The sequence below is a fragment of the Rhinolophus ferrumequinum genome, chromosome 12, assembly GCF_004115265.2.
Source record: "Rhinolophus ferrumequinum isolate MPI-CBG mRhiFer1 chromosome 12, mRhiFer1_v1.p, whole genome shotgun sequence".
Lineage (NCBI taxonomy): Eukaryota > Metazoa > Chordata > Mammalia > Chiroptera > Rhinolophidae > Rhinolophus > Rhinolophus ferrumequinum.
In genome coordinates, this window is record NC_046295.1 from 63,165,614 (window position 1) to 63,180,892 (window position 15,279).

General features: G+C 39.0%; 1 protein-coding gene across 1 annotated transcript in view; it reads right to left on the reverse strand.

Moving 5' to 3' along the window:
* Window positions 1-15,279, reverse strand: part of SVEP1 (sushi, von Willebrand factor type A, EGF and pentraxin domain containing 1) — a 145,795-nt gene that overhangs the window by 35,205 nt on the left and 95,311 nt on the right. Inside the window, 14 exon segments of the mRNA XM_033123101.1 lie at window positions 1,718-1,885; window positions 2,903-3,094; window positions 3,723-3,807; window positions 4,033-4,209; window positions 5,426-5,545; window positions 5,986-6,159; window positions 7,176-7,338; window positions 7,341-7,345; window positions 8,110-8,233; window positions 9,217-9,324; window positions 9,922-9,935; window positions 12,318-12,429; window positions 12,431-12,494; window positions 14,543-14,744. Coding sequence (XP_032978992.1) covers window positions 1,718-1,885; window positions 2,903-3,094; window positions 3,723-3,807; window positions 4,033-4,209; window positions 5,426-5,545; window positions 5,986-6,159; window positions 7,176-7,338; window positions 7,341-7,345; window positions 8,110-8,233; window positions 9,217-9,324; window positions 9,922-9,935; window positions 12,318-12,429; window positions 12,431-12,494; window positions 14,543-14,744 — 1,708 coding nt within the window.

Here is a 15,279-nt window from a genome sequence, read left to right on the forward strand (position 1 = left end):
TTCATGTTTAATTATAAAGTGGGGTAATATTTATTATGCCAAACCCCCATTGTTGCAGAAGGGAATACATGAGATAATTCACGTGAAAGTCCTTTGAAAAATGTAACTCCCCCTATAAACATATGGATTTGTTGTAATTTTCATTACTTAATGCTTCTTCTAATAATTGCCTTTGTATAATATGTAGACTTAATATAAGGCAGACAAAGAACTCTTATGGTATAAGTGAATGATTTGTAATGAAAATACATGTATGATTTGTGAATAAAAATGTAAATTTTATTTACAGCATGATATTTAATACTAAAAAAATATGCAAAGCAAAATTCTAGGAAGAAATATAGTATCGGCAACATTTATCTTTGGGTACTTTTAAAAAATAACCTTTTTATTTTCTAGTGTTATGTGGTGACAATGCCTCATTTTTGAAATAATAAAAAAAACCCCAACAAGTTGTCAATATCTAGTTATTATTTGGGATATTTATATTTGCTAAGATATCTCAAAAATGATTAATCTTAAATAGTCCTATGCATTTATTAGGAAGCAGTTTTAATGAGTCGATCTACAGTGGGGAAGTGGGGCCATCAAAAGCAACTCCTCTACTGACATTTTAATATGAAAAATTTCTTTTACACTTAAGAAAGTGTTAAGCTTTGAGATTTCAGTCAACTACGCAAGTATTTGACTCTGAAGAGGTTTTCCAACAAAATGTTGTCGCCACCTGCTGGCAGTCCTATATTAGTGGGACAGTCTTGTATCCAGGTGAAATGAACTTCAACTTCTAGGATAGTATAGAAACTGTACCCTCTCATTTGTATTCCAGTAATGGCAAATTTTGTTCATTTTTTTTAACGATTAGGCCAACCGTTATATCATTGTATTCCTCACAATTTCCCTAAAATGTATAAATCTTTAATGAACTAATTTTCTGAGGACAATCGAAGCACAGAAAGATTATACAACTTTCCCAAGGCCACAGAGTTAGGGAATGACAGAGCTGAGATACAAATCCAAAAAATGGCAACCCTTCTGCTGTTGCTGCTTCCAGCTGTGTGAAAAGTAACGGTGGTGAATCTGGAGTGTTCAGGCGCTATTGACGGTGAAAATACTTATTGAGAAAGCATGGGAAAAAATGAGCAATGAAATGTTTAAAGCCAGATCACCTGGGACACAATTACCCCCCAATTCTTCATTGCCTGTGTGAGACCCTAAACAGATCACCATCCCAGAGTAACCTGTACCTCACAGGGTTTTCGTGAGGATCAAATGAAACAATGAGTGTGACAGCTCTTTGTAATCTGCTTCCTGGTTTTTCAAATTTTATCTCTGAATTCAATGAGATAATTAAAAACGACCCAAATTTGGTCATCTTTTATTCCTGCAGACATGTCATCTTTATGTTGCCACTTAAAGGCTTGCCTTCAGGTTTGCAAATGCCTCTTTGAATGTGCTTTTTGCATCTTTAATTAAAGCATAAAGACATTTTGCCCTGCATTACCCAATGTCTGTTACTCGAGGCCTAATCACTCTAATTCCAGGAAAACATTGTTCCCAAGCAAAAATATGCTCCCTTTACATGGTCAGGAAATAAGAGCATAAAGCTCTTTCTGGCTTCGGCTGTCAGGAAATTCAATCGAGTGTTCAATGGAGCACAATTCCATAGTCAGGGAGTACCCATGCCCTTGGCAGCACCCAAAAGGGTTGAGTTACTCACCCTTCTTTGCAAGTGTAAGTCACAGTGTTCCCAAAAGTGAAGTTACTCCCGGTGATGACAGCATCTTTGATGGAAGGCGGCTCCCCACAGAGGACAAGATGACAGGTAGGGGGCGCTCTGTCCCAGCTGCCTGACGCTGAGCATTCAATGATGGAAGGGCCTTGTAAACTACAGGAAAGAAGGACACCACCTATTTCATTGGCTGTTTATTTACTTCTATGGAGATGAAATAGGAAGGACTTAAAAGAGACTAGGGGACACTTGAGGAATATGAATACATAAGTATACAGTTTCTTCATATTTTATTGCTTTATATAAAAGCAAGGGAAACCTGAGCAAGTTACAGACCCTTTGAAACAACGAATGGGCTAAAACAACATAACAACTCAGTGCAAAATAAAATGTTCTCATTGGCAGTATTGTAGGGCACTCCAGACCTTGTGAATAGGTTACTTGGATGAGAAGGAGTTAACAGGCTGGCTAGGATCCAGTGGTAAAGGAGATAGATGCCCAGGATAACGGAGACACTCAGGGTAACTGAGGACAACGGGCAGTGTCCTTGCCATGAGCCTTAGATCTGAACTGTGTTGTTCATGACTTTGACCTCTGGTCGTCCTTTGATTTCAAATTTCGCATCCTGTGGCATGGCTTATCCACCTTCGCTTGCCAACCTGGTTCTGATTGCCTGTATTACTCACTCCACTTTCTGTTCACTTGATCTGCTTTACTTCAGATCCTGTTGGTCAAGTGTCTGATCACAGCCTTACTCTCTCTATTGTCCCTTCTGTTTGAAAACACACACACATATACACCATTAATCAAATTAACCCCTTACAGTATTAAGGACCCAGGCCCTTATCTTGACATACTTTATAGCACATTCCAGGCAGTGTTGAGTAAAAGCTTGGTAAGCCATTTACCAAAAAACCCAGGCACTGTCTTCTGCTTCACAATACCTTTTCTTTCATGTTTAATGTCTAAATGTTTATAGCAATTGAACTAGAACTCTCAGAGTCCAAGTTAGATGGACTATTTCCCTGGACATTTGCTCTAAGCTAGGTCTCAGGAAACATACAGATTTGAGAATATCTTTTCCATTTAGAAACTTATGCAAATGAAACCTAATGAGTAAATAATGACTCACAGGGTATTGTAGGAAGCTCGCCTGGTGTCTATGGACTTTACCTGTATCCACTCTCACAGGAATATGATGCAGTAGAAAGGTAGGTAAGCCCACTCAGAATATATTTCCCATGATTGATGTTTTCGGGGCTTGAACACTTGACCCGTTCACACACAGGAGGAGAATGACTCCAAGAACCGCTAGCAAGACAGGATGAGTCTTTATTACCCTCCAGAGTATATCCTTTGTTACACCTAAAGAAGATAAAGGAAAATTACAAAATGTGATTTGCTTTATTTTGGATTATTTTATCTGTGCCCAAACCTCCATAAGTATTGAGAATTTACTCATATTGGAAGAGTTCTTTTTTTCCTACTGAAATAATGCTTTGAAATTATTTTTTTTCGAGGTTTAATACTATTCTTCCCCACAAGGATCTTGCTGAGTGACAGGTTTAAAGATTTGACTTGCCTCCAGTTTGTGTCATGGCTTAGTAGCTGCAAACAGAAAATTCCTGGTTTGAGAGTGGTCTGGTCTAGTATAAGTCCCTGAAATATTGTGTTTGGAGCCAAAGTTCTGTTTTATAACCAGGAATATTCCTTGGTTTGCGGGGTCTTCGTGCATGGCGCCCATTCTTAGAGTACCTCAAGGAGGTGATGGTGGCCATAAAAGGTTCCTGGTCAGGGGACTTTACGATCCTTGATATGACGACCACTAGATAAATTATTGCATTCAATTTCTTCACATCACACATAATTCAATTAATTCCATCTTAATTCAAAAACATCCTTTGAGATTCTTCTTCCCCCTTTCTTCTAGTATTCTATCACTGCCAGTGTCATCAACAACTTCTAAAACATAGTTTTAATCTTAGACACTTACCTATATATTACTTTATTGCCATAGGTAAATGCTGACCCATCAATGCCACCATTTTCCGGAATAGCTGGTACACCACAAGAAATAGCTTAGAGGAAGAAAAACAAAAAACATTGCTTTTTTTAGCTGGTGTGTGCAAAAATCTCTAAAAGTTCAAGGGGAGCTCTAGGTTTTCTTGTCCTATTTAAATACGAGCCTGATAGTTTGGTTTTAAGTACAAAGAATATTGATACAACATAACAGTTGACATTTCCGCACCTAAAATTTCTAGAATTGCCAAACACCATAAACATGAGGAATTTACTAAGCATACCTTCACAATATGGTGTCACATGACTCCATTCTCCAGACTCCAAACATGTAATTTCGGTTACTCCCATCAGCTGGTGTCCTTTCTCACAAGAAAATGTGACTTTGGCACCCACTGTATACATCTCACCAAAAGAGTGGCCATTTTCTGGGTTTCCTGGAGCCTTACATTTTATAGGTTCTTGAAAGAGAGAAACAGTTTTCGTGGTACAATAAATGGCTACCACACACGCATACAAGATCTCACAGCAACATAATCCCACTACCGGTAAGGTACCAGTTAAATCCTGAGAAAAAAAGCTTTTGAAGGGAGATGCATGAAAGCCAGGGATACGTTGAATGATTATAGCAGAACATACATTTAATAGGCATTTAAATATTTTGAGACATCAATGACTAACAAAAAATATACAAAATTTATCTGGCTCCAAAGGGAAATAGTGGTGATGCTGGGACAGGTCTTAAAAGAGATTCAGTCCCTCTTTCTTCCCCTAACTCACACCCACTTTTTAAGAGTAATTGACATTCTCTCAGGCTGGTATAAAGAATGTACCAAACCACATTTAGGAGAAGTTCACAGCCTCACTTTTCAAACAGACTGCAGATGTAAGTCCCTACTCTATGCAAATTTAGGGTCAGTTACCGGTTCTAGGAAGGGAAATAAGTTAAAGGGAGATTTGGGACTAGCTTTGAAGAATAGGAGTAAATATAATATTTGAACTCTCAAAAGGGGAAGAAGCATTGATTCAACCATTCTGAAGATGATTTTGGCTATAAAAGCCAAGGACTTTAAATGATACCCTCTCTAAAAGTAAATGTACTTGTTAAGACTTGATTTTGAGAATATCTCTTTATTGTTTTCTGGTAGTTGCTTTCTCATGATAAATGTAGAAAGACATTAATGGATTGAGAGACGGGCCAATATTATTCAAGTTATCAGAAAGAAAACAGAGACGTGGTAAGGCAAGATGTCTATTTTTTTCTTCAGTGGTATAATTCTGTGTGGCTGAGTCAGAGGCAAAATACCAGCCTCCGAAGATGTGAGGAAGCATCTTCTTTGCTCTGCTGGAGGCAGTGGAAGTCACTGCTTATATTTCTAAATCCGCTTTATTATTCTCCTGCTCTCTAGGCATTTCTTCAACATTCTGGTGATAGAGTGGGCTCTCAGTTTTGTGTTTCAGACATTGGAAGTTGGGAGAGTCACAATGCTAATTTAAAGAACCTTTAGTTTTCACTTATGTGTCCTTTTTAAAATGGTTTACCTACTCCATCTCTCCTTAGAAGTTAAAAATACTATCTTATGTTTAAATAACACACATTTAGAATATATGTAGTTGAATATACATAGTTGAATAAAAAATTGAAATAGACTCCCCAATTACACATATACTAGTTACCGGCACAGTTTTTGCCATCTCCTGTGTAGGGTGGGATACACCAGCAAACGTAGGATCCATTTCTGTTAAGGCAGGACGCATGCTCACTACAATCTGACCCAACTGCGCATTCATCAACATCTGAAATGAAGACGGATCACAAACAGTAAAGCTGACTTTTCTTAGTATCAAACATTTGTTTATATTTTTAAATCATTACAAATCAATGTATAACACTATACATGTTTTTATCAAATTTAAATATAAGTCATAATCACATTGCAGATATACAACAAAAGCTATTATTTCCCTAGTTTGTAGGTCGGTAAGTAGAACAGAAAAAGATAAAGGTACTCTTACTTTGGAGTAAAATTTTAAAACATGTTTAAAACATGGTAAAAATTTAAAACATGTTTGGCACCTCTATGGACAGCTGCTTTGCCACTATGGTTTGCCCAGAGCTTACTGGGATGAGATGAAGCTAACAAAGGAATGCATGAGAGAGGTCTCAGGAATTTGGGATGACGGTCTCCAATGGAATCTGAATAAACCAACAAGGTAATTGCCAAGATTTATCTCACCAAGGCATGATGGTGAAATGCCATTCCAGCTCCCATTATCTGTACAAAACATCCTTGAATCTCCCAACAAATAGTAGCCATTGTTGCACTGGTAGGTCACTGTGCTGCCAGCATGGAAGTCCTCAGCCGAGTAAAAGCCATTCTCCAAAGGGGGTGGCACCCCACAGCTAATGCCTGTAATGTGACCAGGAAGAACACAACTATATGCGGGGCAAAATGCTGAAAGGACATTTTATTTATATTAAGCTAGAAGTTGAGCTAAGCATGAATTTTTTATTGCGTATGAACATTAGATTAAGCGTGCTCTAGGGGTGGTAGCAGGCTGCAGTCATACCTGTGCCCTCAGCATCCAGCGTATGGCTGGCTCATAAGTAGGCATGAGATCCGTTCATTTAAAAAATATTTCTAGAGGTCCTGCTACCTGCTAGACACTATCCTACGTGCTGAGGTTACTTATAGTAATGAACCAAACGAAATCCCTGCCTTATGGAGCTTCCTCTCCAGAGGGAGTAGAGAGATAAGAAACAGATAAATATATGTCAGGTGGGAAGAGATGTCATGGAGAACCTCCCCTGCTTATCCTCGCTACAACAAACTTACTTCTGCACGACCCCCTCCCTCTGTATTTCCCTACCCTGCCACACTTTTCTTCAGAGCCCTTACTTCTGACCCTGCTATTCTTATTCCTACAAATAAATAATACTAAATTTACATGTTATTTTCTGCCTCTGCTACTACAATGGAAACTCCATAAGAAGAGAGACTTTTTTCCCCAACTGCTGCATCTCCAGAACTCAGATCAGTGTCTAGCACATTCTAGGTACTTAAGCATTTTTTTGAATAAATGAATGAATGGATGCACCCAACTCGAGATCTCTTCCTGATTCCCCACCCAAAAATGAACTGTCTCCCTTTGCGCTTCAGCCCTCATGGCTATCTTTCTCTGCCACCCAGTTCTTTGTGCCACCTGGGGAGCATTCACAGGTGGTGGTCTCTTTGAATCGTCATCCCCCACTTCCCTCATGGTACCCAGCACATATGGTTCACTGCACAAAGGAAGCATACAATGGATATTTGCTGTGCTTGCCACTGTGAAGTTGTCTAACTTTTGTCTAGCTTTCCTGAACAGTATTGCTATGGTTTCCATGTGTTTCAAGAGCTACTAAAATTCTTTCAAAAAGACAGCTCACGTTCACAGCGAGGGAGTGGTTGTGTCCACTGTCCTTGATTCAGACAGTACTGCACAGGGTTTCCGACCATCTGGAAGCCTGGATCACAGAACAAACTGATTTTGGAGCCTGGCTTTAAGTCTGTTGATGCAGTTCGCAGATGAGGTACTGATCCTTCTAAAGGTGGCAAGCTGAGGGCCAAGAACACAGGTACAGAGCTTGTCAGCAACAGTGTGGAGTGTCACGAGGTCTAGGGTTTCAAACCATATGTTAGACAAGCATTTGAGAGCCACTCTACTGATATGAAAATCACTGGCAAGCAAAGTGACTAGGAAAAACACCTGTTTGAGTCAATAGACAACTTTTCCTCTTTTAGCAAAAGTCTGCTGAATATTCTTTTAAAGGAAAAAAATAGCATTTTAGGAATATTAATGAAATGTTCTTATAAGTTATCAAAAACCATGAGTTCTAGGACATCTTCAGAAATCTGTATAAATACAGAATTGTAGGAGGCAGTTTTGATCATTCAGAATTTGACTATTCAGTGTGCAGGTTGTAATGTCCGTTGCTTTTCTCCCTGTGCTACCCCTAGATGGCAGCTAGGACGCACAGAGAGGAGAGAGTACCCATCTCAAACAGGAGGATGGGACTTCGATGGGCATTTAAAAAATTAACCATATCCATCCCTCTTCTCATTCTATTTTTTTTATCTTATTTTACCTTTGTCCAAGTTTATTCCACAATCAACTTGTGCCCTGTTATACAGAATGTATGTAAGTATTAAAAGAATCATAAATCCTTTGGGTGAACGTAGGGTAAAAATGAATTACTTGTTAAACAACAGACTGACAGGCACACAATATTTGACCAGTAGAGAATTTTAAATGGTCTCCTTTTGCTAGAAAACCCCATAGTAGTCGACGGATAGCAGTGTATGGAAGAAGGAAACTCTCACCAGAACAGAATATGCTCTTGGAATCGATCTTCACTTTTCCCATAATTCCTGACAGGAAATCAGGCCAAGCTAACACGTTTCCTTTATTGAGTTCCTCTGGGCATGAAGTAGCCAATGATTTCACCTGGAAGTTTAAAAACACATCTTTAGACAAACCTCACTTGTTTCACTGAGATAGCGTTATATTAATTTAGTCCTATTATAAACATTTGCATATTTTGGGGGGTGGGGTGGAGGGAAGCAGACTTTTCTATGATATGATTTTGGGGCAACAGGAAAGTTCTCTTCCCTCTTTCTCTCTCCTCCACCCCCATCATTGCCTTTCCCAAATGTTTCATGGTTGCTGGAAATTCTGAATTCTACAAATAGGAATTGTCCAAATCTTTACAGTTTGTTAAGGTGTTGGAGAGGTTCTCCCTTTCCATTCTCCTGTCTTCTATCCCTTATCTAAACGTGAGGAAATGAAAACTTAGACAAGTTCTACCACCGAGATGAAAACATTTATAGCAAACATTTATTAGGCCTTTACTATGTGCCAAACAACACCACCATATATGAGTACATGCAGGATTACGTTCAATCCTGCCCAAGCCCCACTATGCAGTTCTGTTTGTTTATTCTTCATAGATGAGAAAACTGAAGCTTAGAGGGAATAATATGTTCAAAACTATCACTGTGAGTTCGTCATAAAACTGGGATTTGAACGCAGGCCAGACCTGCCGATTGGCTTTAACCATTAAGCTTATCTTTTTACTCTCTGTGTTATGATCTTATGCCAGCCCTAAATTTCTGCACTGTTAGTCAGAGGGGTTTGAAATATTATACTCTATGATTCTTTCCAGCTCTGAAATTACAAGATTTTATAAAATCATAATGTCCAACAAAATATTAAAATATCACCAAGAAACTGAAAAGGAGATGGACTCAAAGCTACTACAGGTAACCTCTGCCTGGCTTCGTCTACGACCATAGCATCAAATGATATTGATGGTAAAGTCCAAAAACCCAGAGGTTGCAATAAGATACGGCATCATTAGGCTGTTCACATTTTTACTAGGTTTGTACCTTTGTATCTCATTACTGTCATACACTGAAAATGGAATTGACCTGCTGTGGAGACAGGACATAGTCCCAGAGGTTGAGCTGGCTTATGGAGCCCACAAAAGACTCAGCTGGGTTGAATCCCTCTCCTTTTTGTCTTGCTCTGCCCAAGAACTAATGCACCACACCTAAAGAGAGAAGAAGAGAAAAAGCAGGAAAACTGGCCTGATTATCTGTTATTTCCAAAATGCTAACTTAATGAAAAGCACAGCCAACATAAATACATCAGGCAAAATTACTGAAAAGCTAAATTACTTACATTTACTGCATGTTTTATCAAGAAGGACAAATTCAATGTTTTATATAGCAACTTAAAAACTAGTTGGAGGGGATTTAGAATATTATATTGGATTTATAAATATTTGACATCATCTATATGAATACATGTATATGCATATAATACTTTGTTAACAGAATAGGTAAGTCCTATTTTGCCCCCATTCTTCTACGAAATTACCCTCCATGACAGACTACCAGTTGTTGCTCTTTATCTTCTTATTCTTAAGCTTGCAATGCTTAAATATTTACCACTAATTCCAAGGAACCTTCTAAAGTTGCCAGTGGCTGCCTAATTACCAGATGTAATGAAAATTCTTCAATAGTCACCTCTGGTGACTTCTCTGTATCATCTGTTTCTACTGACCATTTCATTCTATTAAATTGTCCTTCCTTCCTGGTACACTGGATGGTCTGTGTCTGTCTCTCCAGAGCTACCCTTCCCCCACCTCCACTCTGCTTTGTGCCAATGGTTGACACCTATGGACTGCACCACCTGGTTTCCTTCTCCCTCAGGCTTGTTTGTGTCTGGCCAATGGAAGGACCAGCCTGAGGTGAGAAAGTGGGATGACAGACAAGTTTAATTTCCTGGACACCTTCCTCCAAGGCAACAGATGGCAGTGGCTGCTTTCCCCTGTCTAACACCATTGTTCCCGCTGGGTGATTTCTCTCCCTCACTACAGGTTCGCCTAAATTCTGACAACAACTCCCACTCTTTGTCACTTCAGGCCCATCCTTCATGACTTTCCATTGTTGCTGGTTATGGGGTATTTTACTGTCATATTTTGGTTTTCTGAACCCTGCTCATACCTTTGAAAATAGTCCCTTCATTAACCTCTTCAGTTACCCTCCTTCTATGTGCCACCTGTTTTCTGCCAGGAGCCTGACTGATTCCACTTGGTTCTCCTGACAGCATCCTCTCCTGGTTCTCCTGGAACCTTTATGCTCATGCTCAGTCTCCATCCTCTGCCCCTTAGATGCTGATGGGCCTCCTCTCTTCCTTCAACTACTCTCCCAATTTGATCTCACTCACCTGCCAATCAATATCTGTAGATTGATACATGATTTCCCAACCTACATCTTTTTCTTACAAAATTAACAATTAAAATGGATACATACACATGGAAGGAAAATTGAAAAAACAATGAGTACAAAGAATTCTTCCTACCCAGAAATGATCATTTAACAGTTCATGTATTTCCTTCTAGTTTTTTAAAAAAATTATTATTATTTTTTTAAAGTGTGTGTGTGCATGAACGTATGTGTGTGTGTGACATGTAAAAACACACAACTTGGATCATGCTATATATGAGGCTTGAATCTTGTTTTTCTTCTTGAACATGTTTTCATTTCATGAGTTATAATAGCTATTTTATATGAATGAACAATCCATAATTTGCTTAATTAATTAAACAACCACTTCTTATTGGAAACACTGAGATAAATACATTAACGTACATAAATATTTGATTCTTGGTAACTGAATTGTTGGTTGCATCCAAACGGTTTCTCTAAGGCTCGTGATGAAACTTTCTAAATTGCTTCTCAGAAAGGTTGTATCAATTTTCACACCTGCCAGCACTCTTGAAGAGTGTCCACCACACTGAATCCTTGCCAATCATAACTTAGTACTAAAAATTACTTTATCAATTTGATATAAAGTTGTCTCAACTTATGTTTTTAGCTGCATTATTCCTGTGATTAGAATTTAAACTCATTATGTCTAAAACCAAATATAGAATCTCCACCCACAACTCCTGCTCTGATAATTGTGCTTTCCCTAGAATTACTATCTTAGCTTATAGACTCTTTAATAAACCCAGTCATCCAAACTGCAGCCAGTCATTCATTAAGCTCTGTCAGTTGAGCTTTGCAATATTTATGGACTCCAATTCATTCTTCCTGCTGTGGTCAGACAACCATCTCGTTGGGTGGCTATTATTACAGTTTCCTTGTATCTTTTTTCCTATTCCTTTAACCTACTTTTCACTCTTTCATGAGGGTTTAATTTTTTATAGATAGAAATGCTTTTTTGAACCATAAATGAGATGTATGTTCATTATGAAAATATCAGAAAAGAATAAAGAAAATAAAAGTCATCTGCAATCCCAGCACCCAGAGAAGAGATAGTTGAAAACAAGAACATTCTACATTAAGCAAAAAAGAAACTACCACCCCACTTCACTTGATAATGCCACTTTCTGTTGTAACACTTATTTCCATATTTACTACGGAAACTGCCAACCATTCCTCCACATATGACATATGTCAGAGAAGGATCTAGACAGAGTTTGCTTATTGCCATGTGCAATGCTGAGAACGCTGGATTGCCCAATAGTTTCGCATTCCTTCAAACTAAAATTTTATGAGTATTTCCCTAAAAGTATTTTTAGAAGGGAGTTTGAATTCTATTGAAAAAAGAGCGTAAAAGACAGATAGCTGTTACGAGTGCTCTGGCTTGTACAAGTATAATGGATATGCTTGTATACTGTGTACACTGTTCACAAAAGTAAACCAACAAACAAAAAAACACTAGCAATTAATCTCCTTCTTGCAAGGCTGTTCAGTAACTACCCTTTGTTAGTTCAGCATGCTTCTCAGTAGTCTTAATAAAAACCCAAAAGGCATTTCTTACAGAGAGCCACATAGCTCACCTAGGAAAAGCTTCTAATAATTTACAGTCTGGACAATCAGGGGGTAGTAAATAAAAGAGATAACTATTGATCTATTGGTCTAAAACCAAAGACAACACAGCTAGCAAACTTGATGTTCATCTAAGCACCACAACTTCTACTGTCTGATCGAATTATATTCCTTTTGCTAAGACATACCAGGTATGGCCGCACCAACAGAGAGCCCCAAACCACCGTCAGATAATTTCCCATCAATATAGACTTTCCAGGCTCCATCAGCACTTGTCCAGGTGATTGCAATGTGATGCCACACTGCCGTCATTCACGGAGGGACAGTCTGTTATCTTTTCCTTGCCGTTCACATAAAGAACCCAGCTGTGGAAAGAGTCCAGGGACATAGTCATCAGTCACATGTTGTAATCCCATCTGTGGGACAATTTACTATTTTTCTCCCCCTTTGCAGTAATTCCTTCCTACTTCTCTTTCTATCTTTCTTCTCTTTATTTTTCTTTCTTTTCGTTAGTGTCTTTTCTTTTATCTCTTTATTTCTTTCTTTCTTTCTCTTTCTGTATTTCTTCTTTCTTTTTCTTTCTTTCTCTCTTCTCTCTCTCTCTCTCTCTCTCTCTCTCTCTCTCTCTCTCTCTCTCTCTTCTTTCTCTTCTTTCTTTTTGTGGGTAAAGCACTTCATATAAAACCATCTACTTCCTTTTCTCCACTTGAGTCATATTTCACAGAAGCAGATTTGATTTACTAGTTAGACTTTATTGTAGCTCACTGAAAACTGTTTATGTTTCTTAGACACTGAGGGGTAGAAACAGTATTAGGATGAGCAGAGAGAAGTGGCCCAATTTGCAGCAATTCACCAACTGTCTATTCTGGAGCGAGGTGAGTAAGGAATGGAGGAATGAGAGTTGTGCAAACATCAGATTGGTTGCTTTCCTCTAGAATGTATCTCCTACGACCAAGAAGAAACTTCAGAAAGTTAAGTTCCATCTCCCGGTTGCCAAAGCAGTCACATGGCAGACAAAGTATGTAGAGCCTAAGAAATTAAGTTTGTTATGTGGAACTATACAAAGTTGACCAACTACAAGAAGGTCCCAACAACTATGTCACTTAGGGAAATGTCAAAGATAATAAGCAGTTTAAAGTGAAATACCTTCAAAAGCAAATGGAGAAAAAGATTAGGGAAATTGATAGGGAAGGAAAGAATTCATTGAACACTTTACCCAGCATCATCTCGGCCCCTATTCAAGATCTTTATGATGACATAATATTTTATTATCTTGTTTCCCTTCTGTGTTTCCCCATTTTCCTCCTCCTATTCAAGCAGGCAATAGATTCTCTCTCTATATTTGCCTCGGGGAGGTTTTGCAAATTTCTTGGATTTTGCTTCTGAAAGTTCAGGTCCACTAAAAAGAATAGGGTTTGAGGATGGAAGAGTTCCACCAGAATAGTGAAAGTCTCATGCATTGAGGAGAGGAAAGAGTGCTCAGTGGGTCTTTGAGGCATGTGACCTGCTCAGTAGCAATGGCCACAAATTTGGGTGGCATATGAGCGGAAAAGGCTACGTGGTAAACCACAGAATCCATGTAGATTGAATGTATAACCTTCAGCCTTGCCAAGGATTCCACATGTGGCAAAGAGCAGTGGTCCTGAAGGGACCACAGAGCCCAGGCAATGGACAGCTCAGTGATGAGCAATATGGACAGATGACCAATGATGGCAGTCCCTGTCCAAGTCTGTGGATCTTTATCAAAACTCTGTGGGTTTTAGATAATCTGTGAGAATGTAAGATAGGAAAAGCACTCAGTAGTGAAAGAAAGAGAGAAACAACTGAGGTTGATTGAGTGTCCTGACAGCCACAGGGATGCAGCCCTGCCCCCTGGATTCATTGATTCAAAAAATAAAAAAAGTCATCTTGCATACCTGAGTTTGTAGACTGATTCGTATTCAATACCTGTGTCTCTCATGGGTCAACAATGTCATTGAAATCCCTTGACCTTGGAGGCCCTGATGTGTAAAAGAAGGAGCAGCCGTTGTAAGAGTCAGAGTCTGAGACCTGGCTCTGCCACTCCCAGAGTGTGAGATTTGTGGCAATCATTTAGTTTCCTTGAAACTTGTTTTACTATATGTAAAAGGTTATGAGTTCCTCAGGTCATTGCAAAGATAAATGAAGTACTTTGTACATACTAGTACACACTAGTACTGAGTACAATACCAAGAAAATACTTAGTAAATAGCAAATACAATACATGTATAAGGGATTACCCACTAAATTTTGCCTTCTTACAGAATCGGTCCATATACATATTTGATTATTGTCACCCTGCTGTCCTCCTGGAGCACCTGACTCCCCTGCCCCCCCATTCCCAATGGTGTCAGGATAAGAGCCAAAGCACAGACTTCCTGACATTTCTGCTTACCCATTATAATCGGTCAGGAGGAAGGTATTGTCACTGCCATTCTCAAGCGCATAGGAGATTGGTGTTCCATAGTTGTTGCTATCAGAGGACTTCATCCAGAACGTGCAGGTCACAGCACGGAGAGTTGGAAGCACGCCATCTAGCATGACGTAACCGTAAGTAGCAGAAACTTCAAAATCCAGGTTAAAACCCGTAGACTGTTCTGCAACAAGTAAGAAAAGTGCAGATCATGGCACTTGCGAGGCATTATTCAATTGTCTAAGGTAAGCAGCAGGTATGCAGCACTATTGTCAAAGAAGCCATTTCAGTAACTAGGATGCTCTGAGAAGTGGTTTCAAAATTAAATATATATTATTTACAAAATATAAAACACATTCTTTTAAATAAAATAAGCAGTGAGTACCTAAGACAGGAAAAGGACGCAGTAGTGAAAGGAAGCAGAGAAACAGGGAGTAGTTGGAAGCAGAAGTGGGATTGTGGAGTCACTGAAGATGAGTGACACTAAAGTATGTCTGTATGCTGTTGGGATGAGTCCATAGAGTACTTGATGCAGGAAGGAAGGAGGGAAGGAGGGTTACCCGTATGGGCACCATTCCGTCCCTACCAGGCCTCTGGCTCTTACCTATTTCATGATCAATTTAGCTCTGCCCCAATCCTGCACACTTCACTCAATAAAAGTCCTACAGTTAAGACTCCAGCGCCCTGAGAAAGCAGTTTTCACATTGATTCTCAAACAT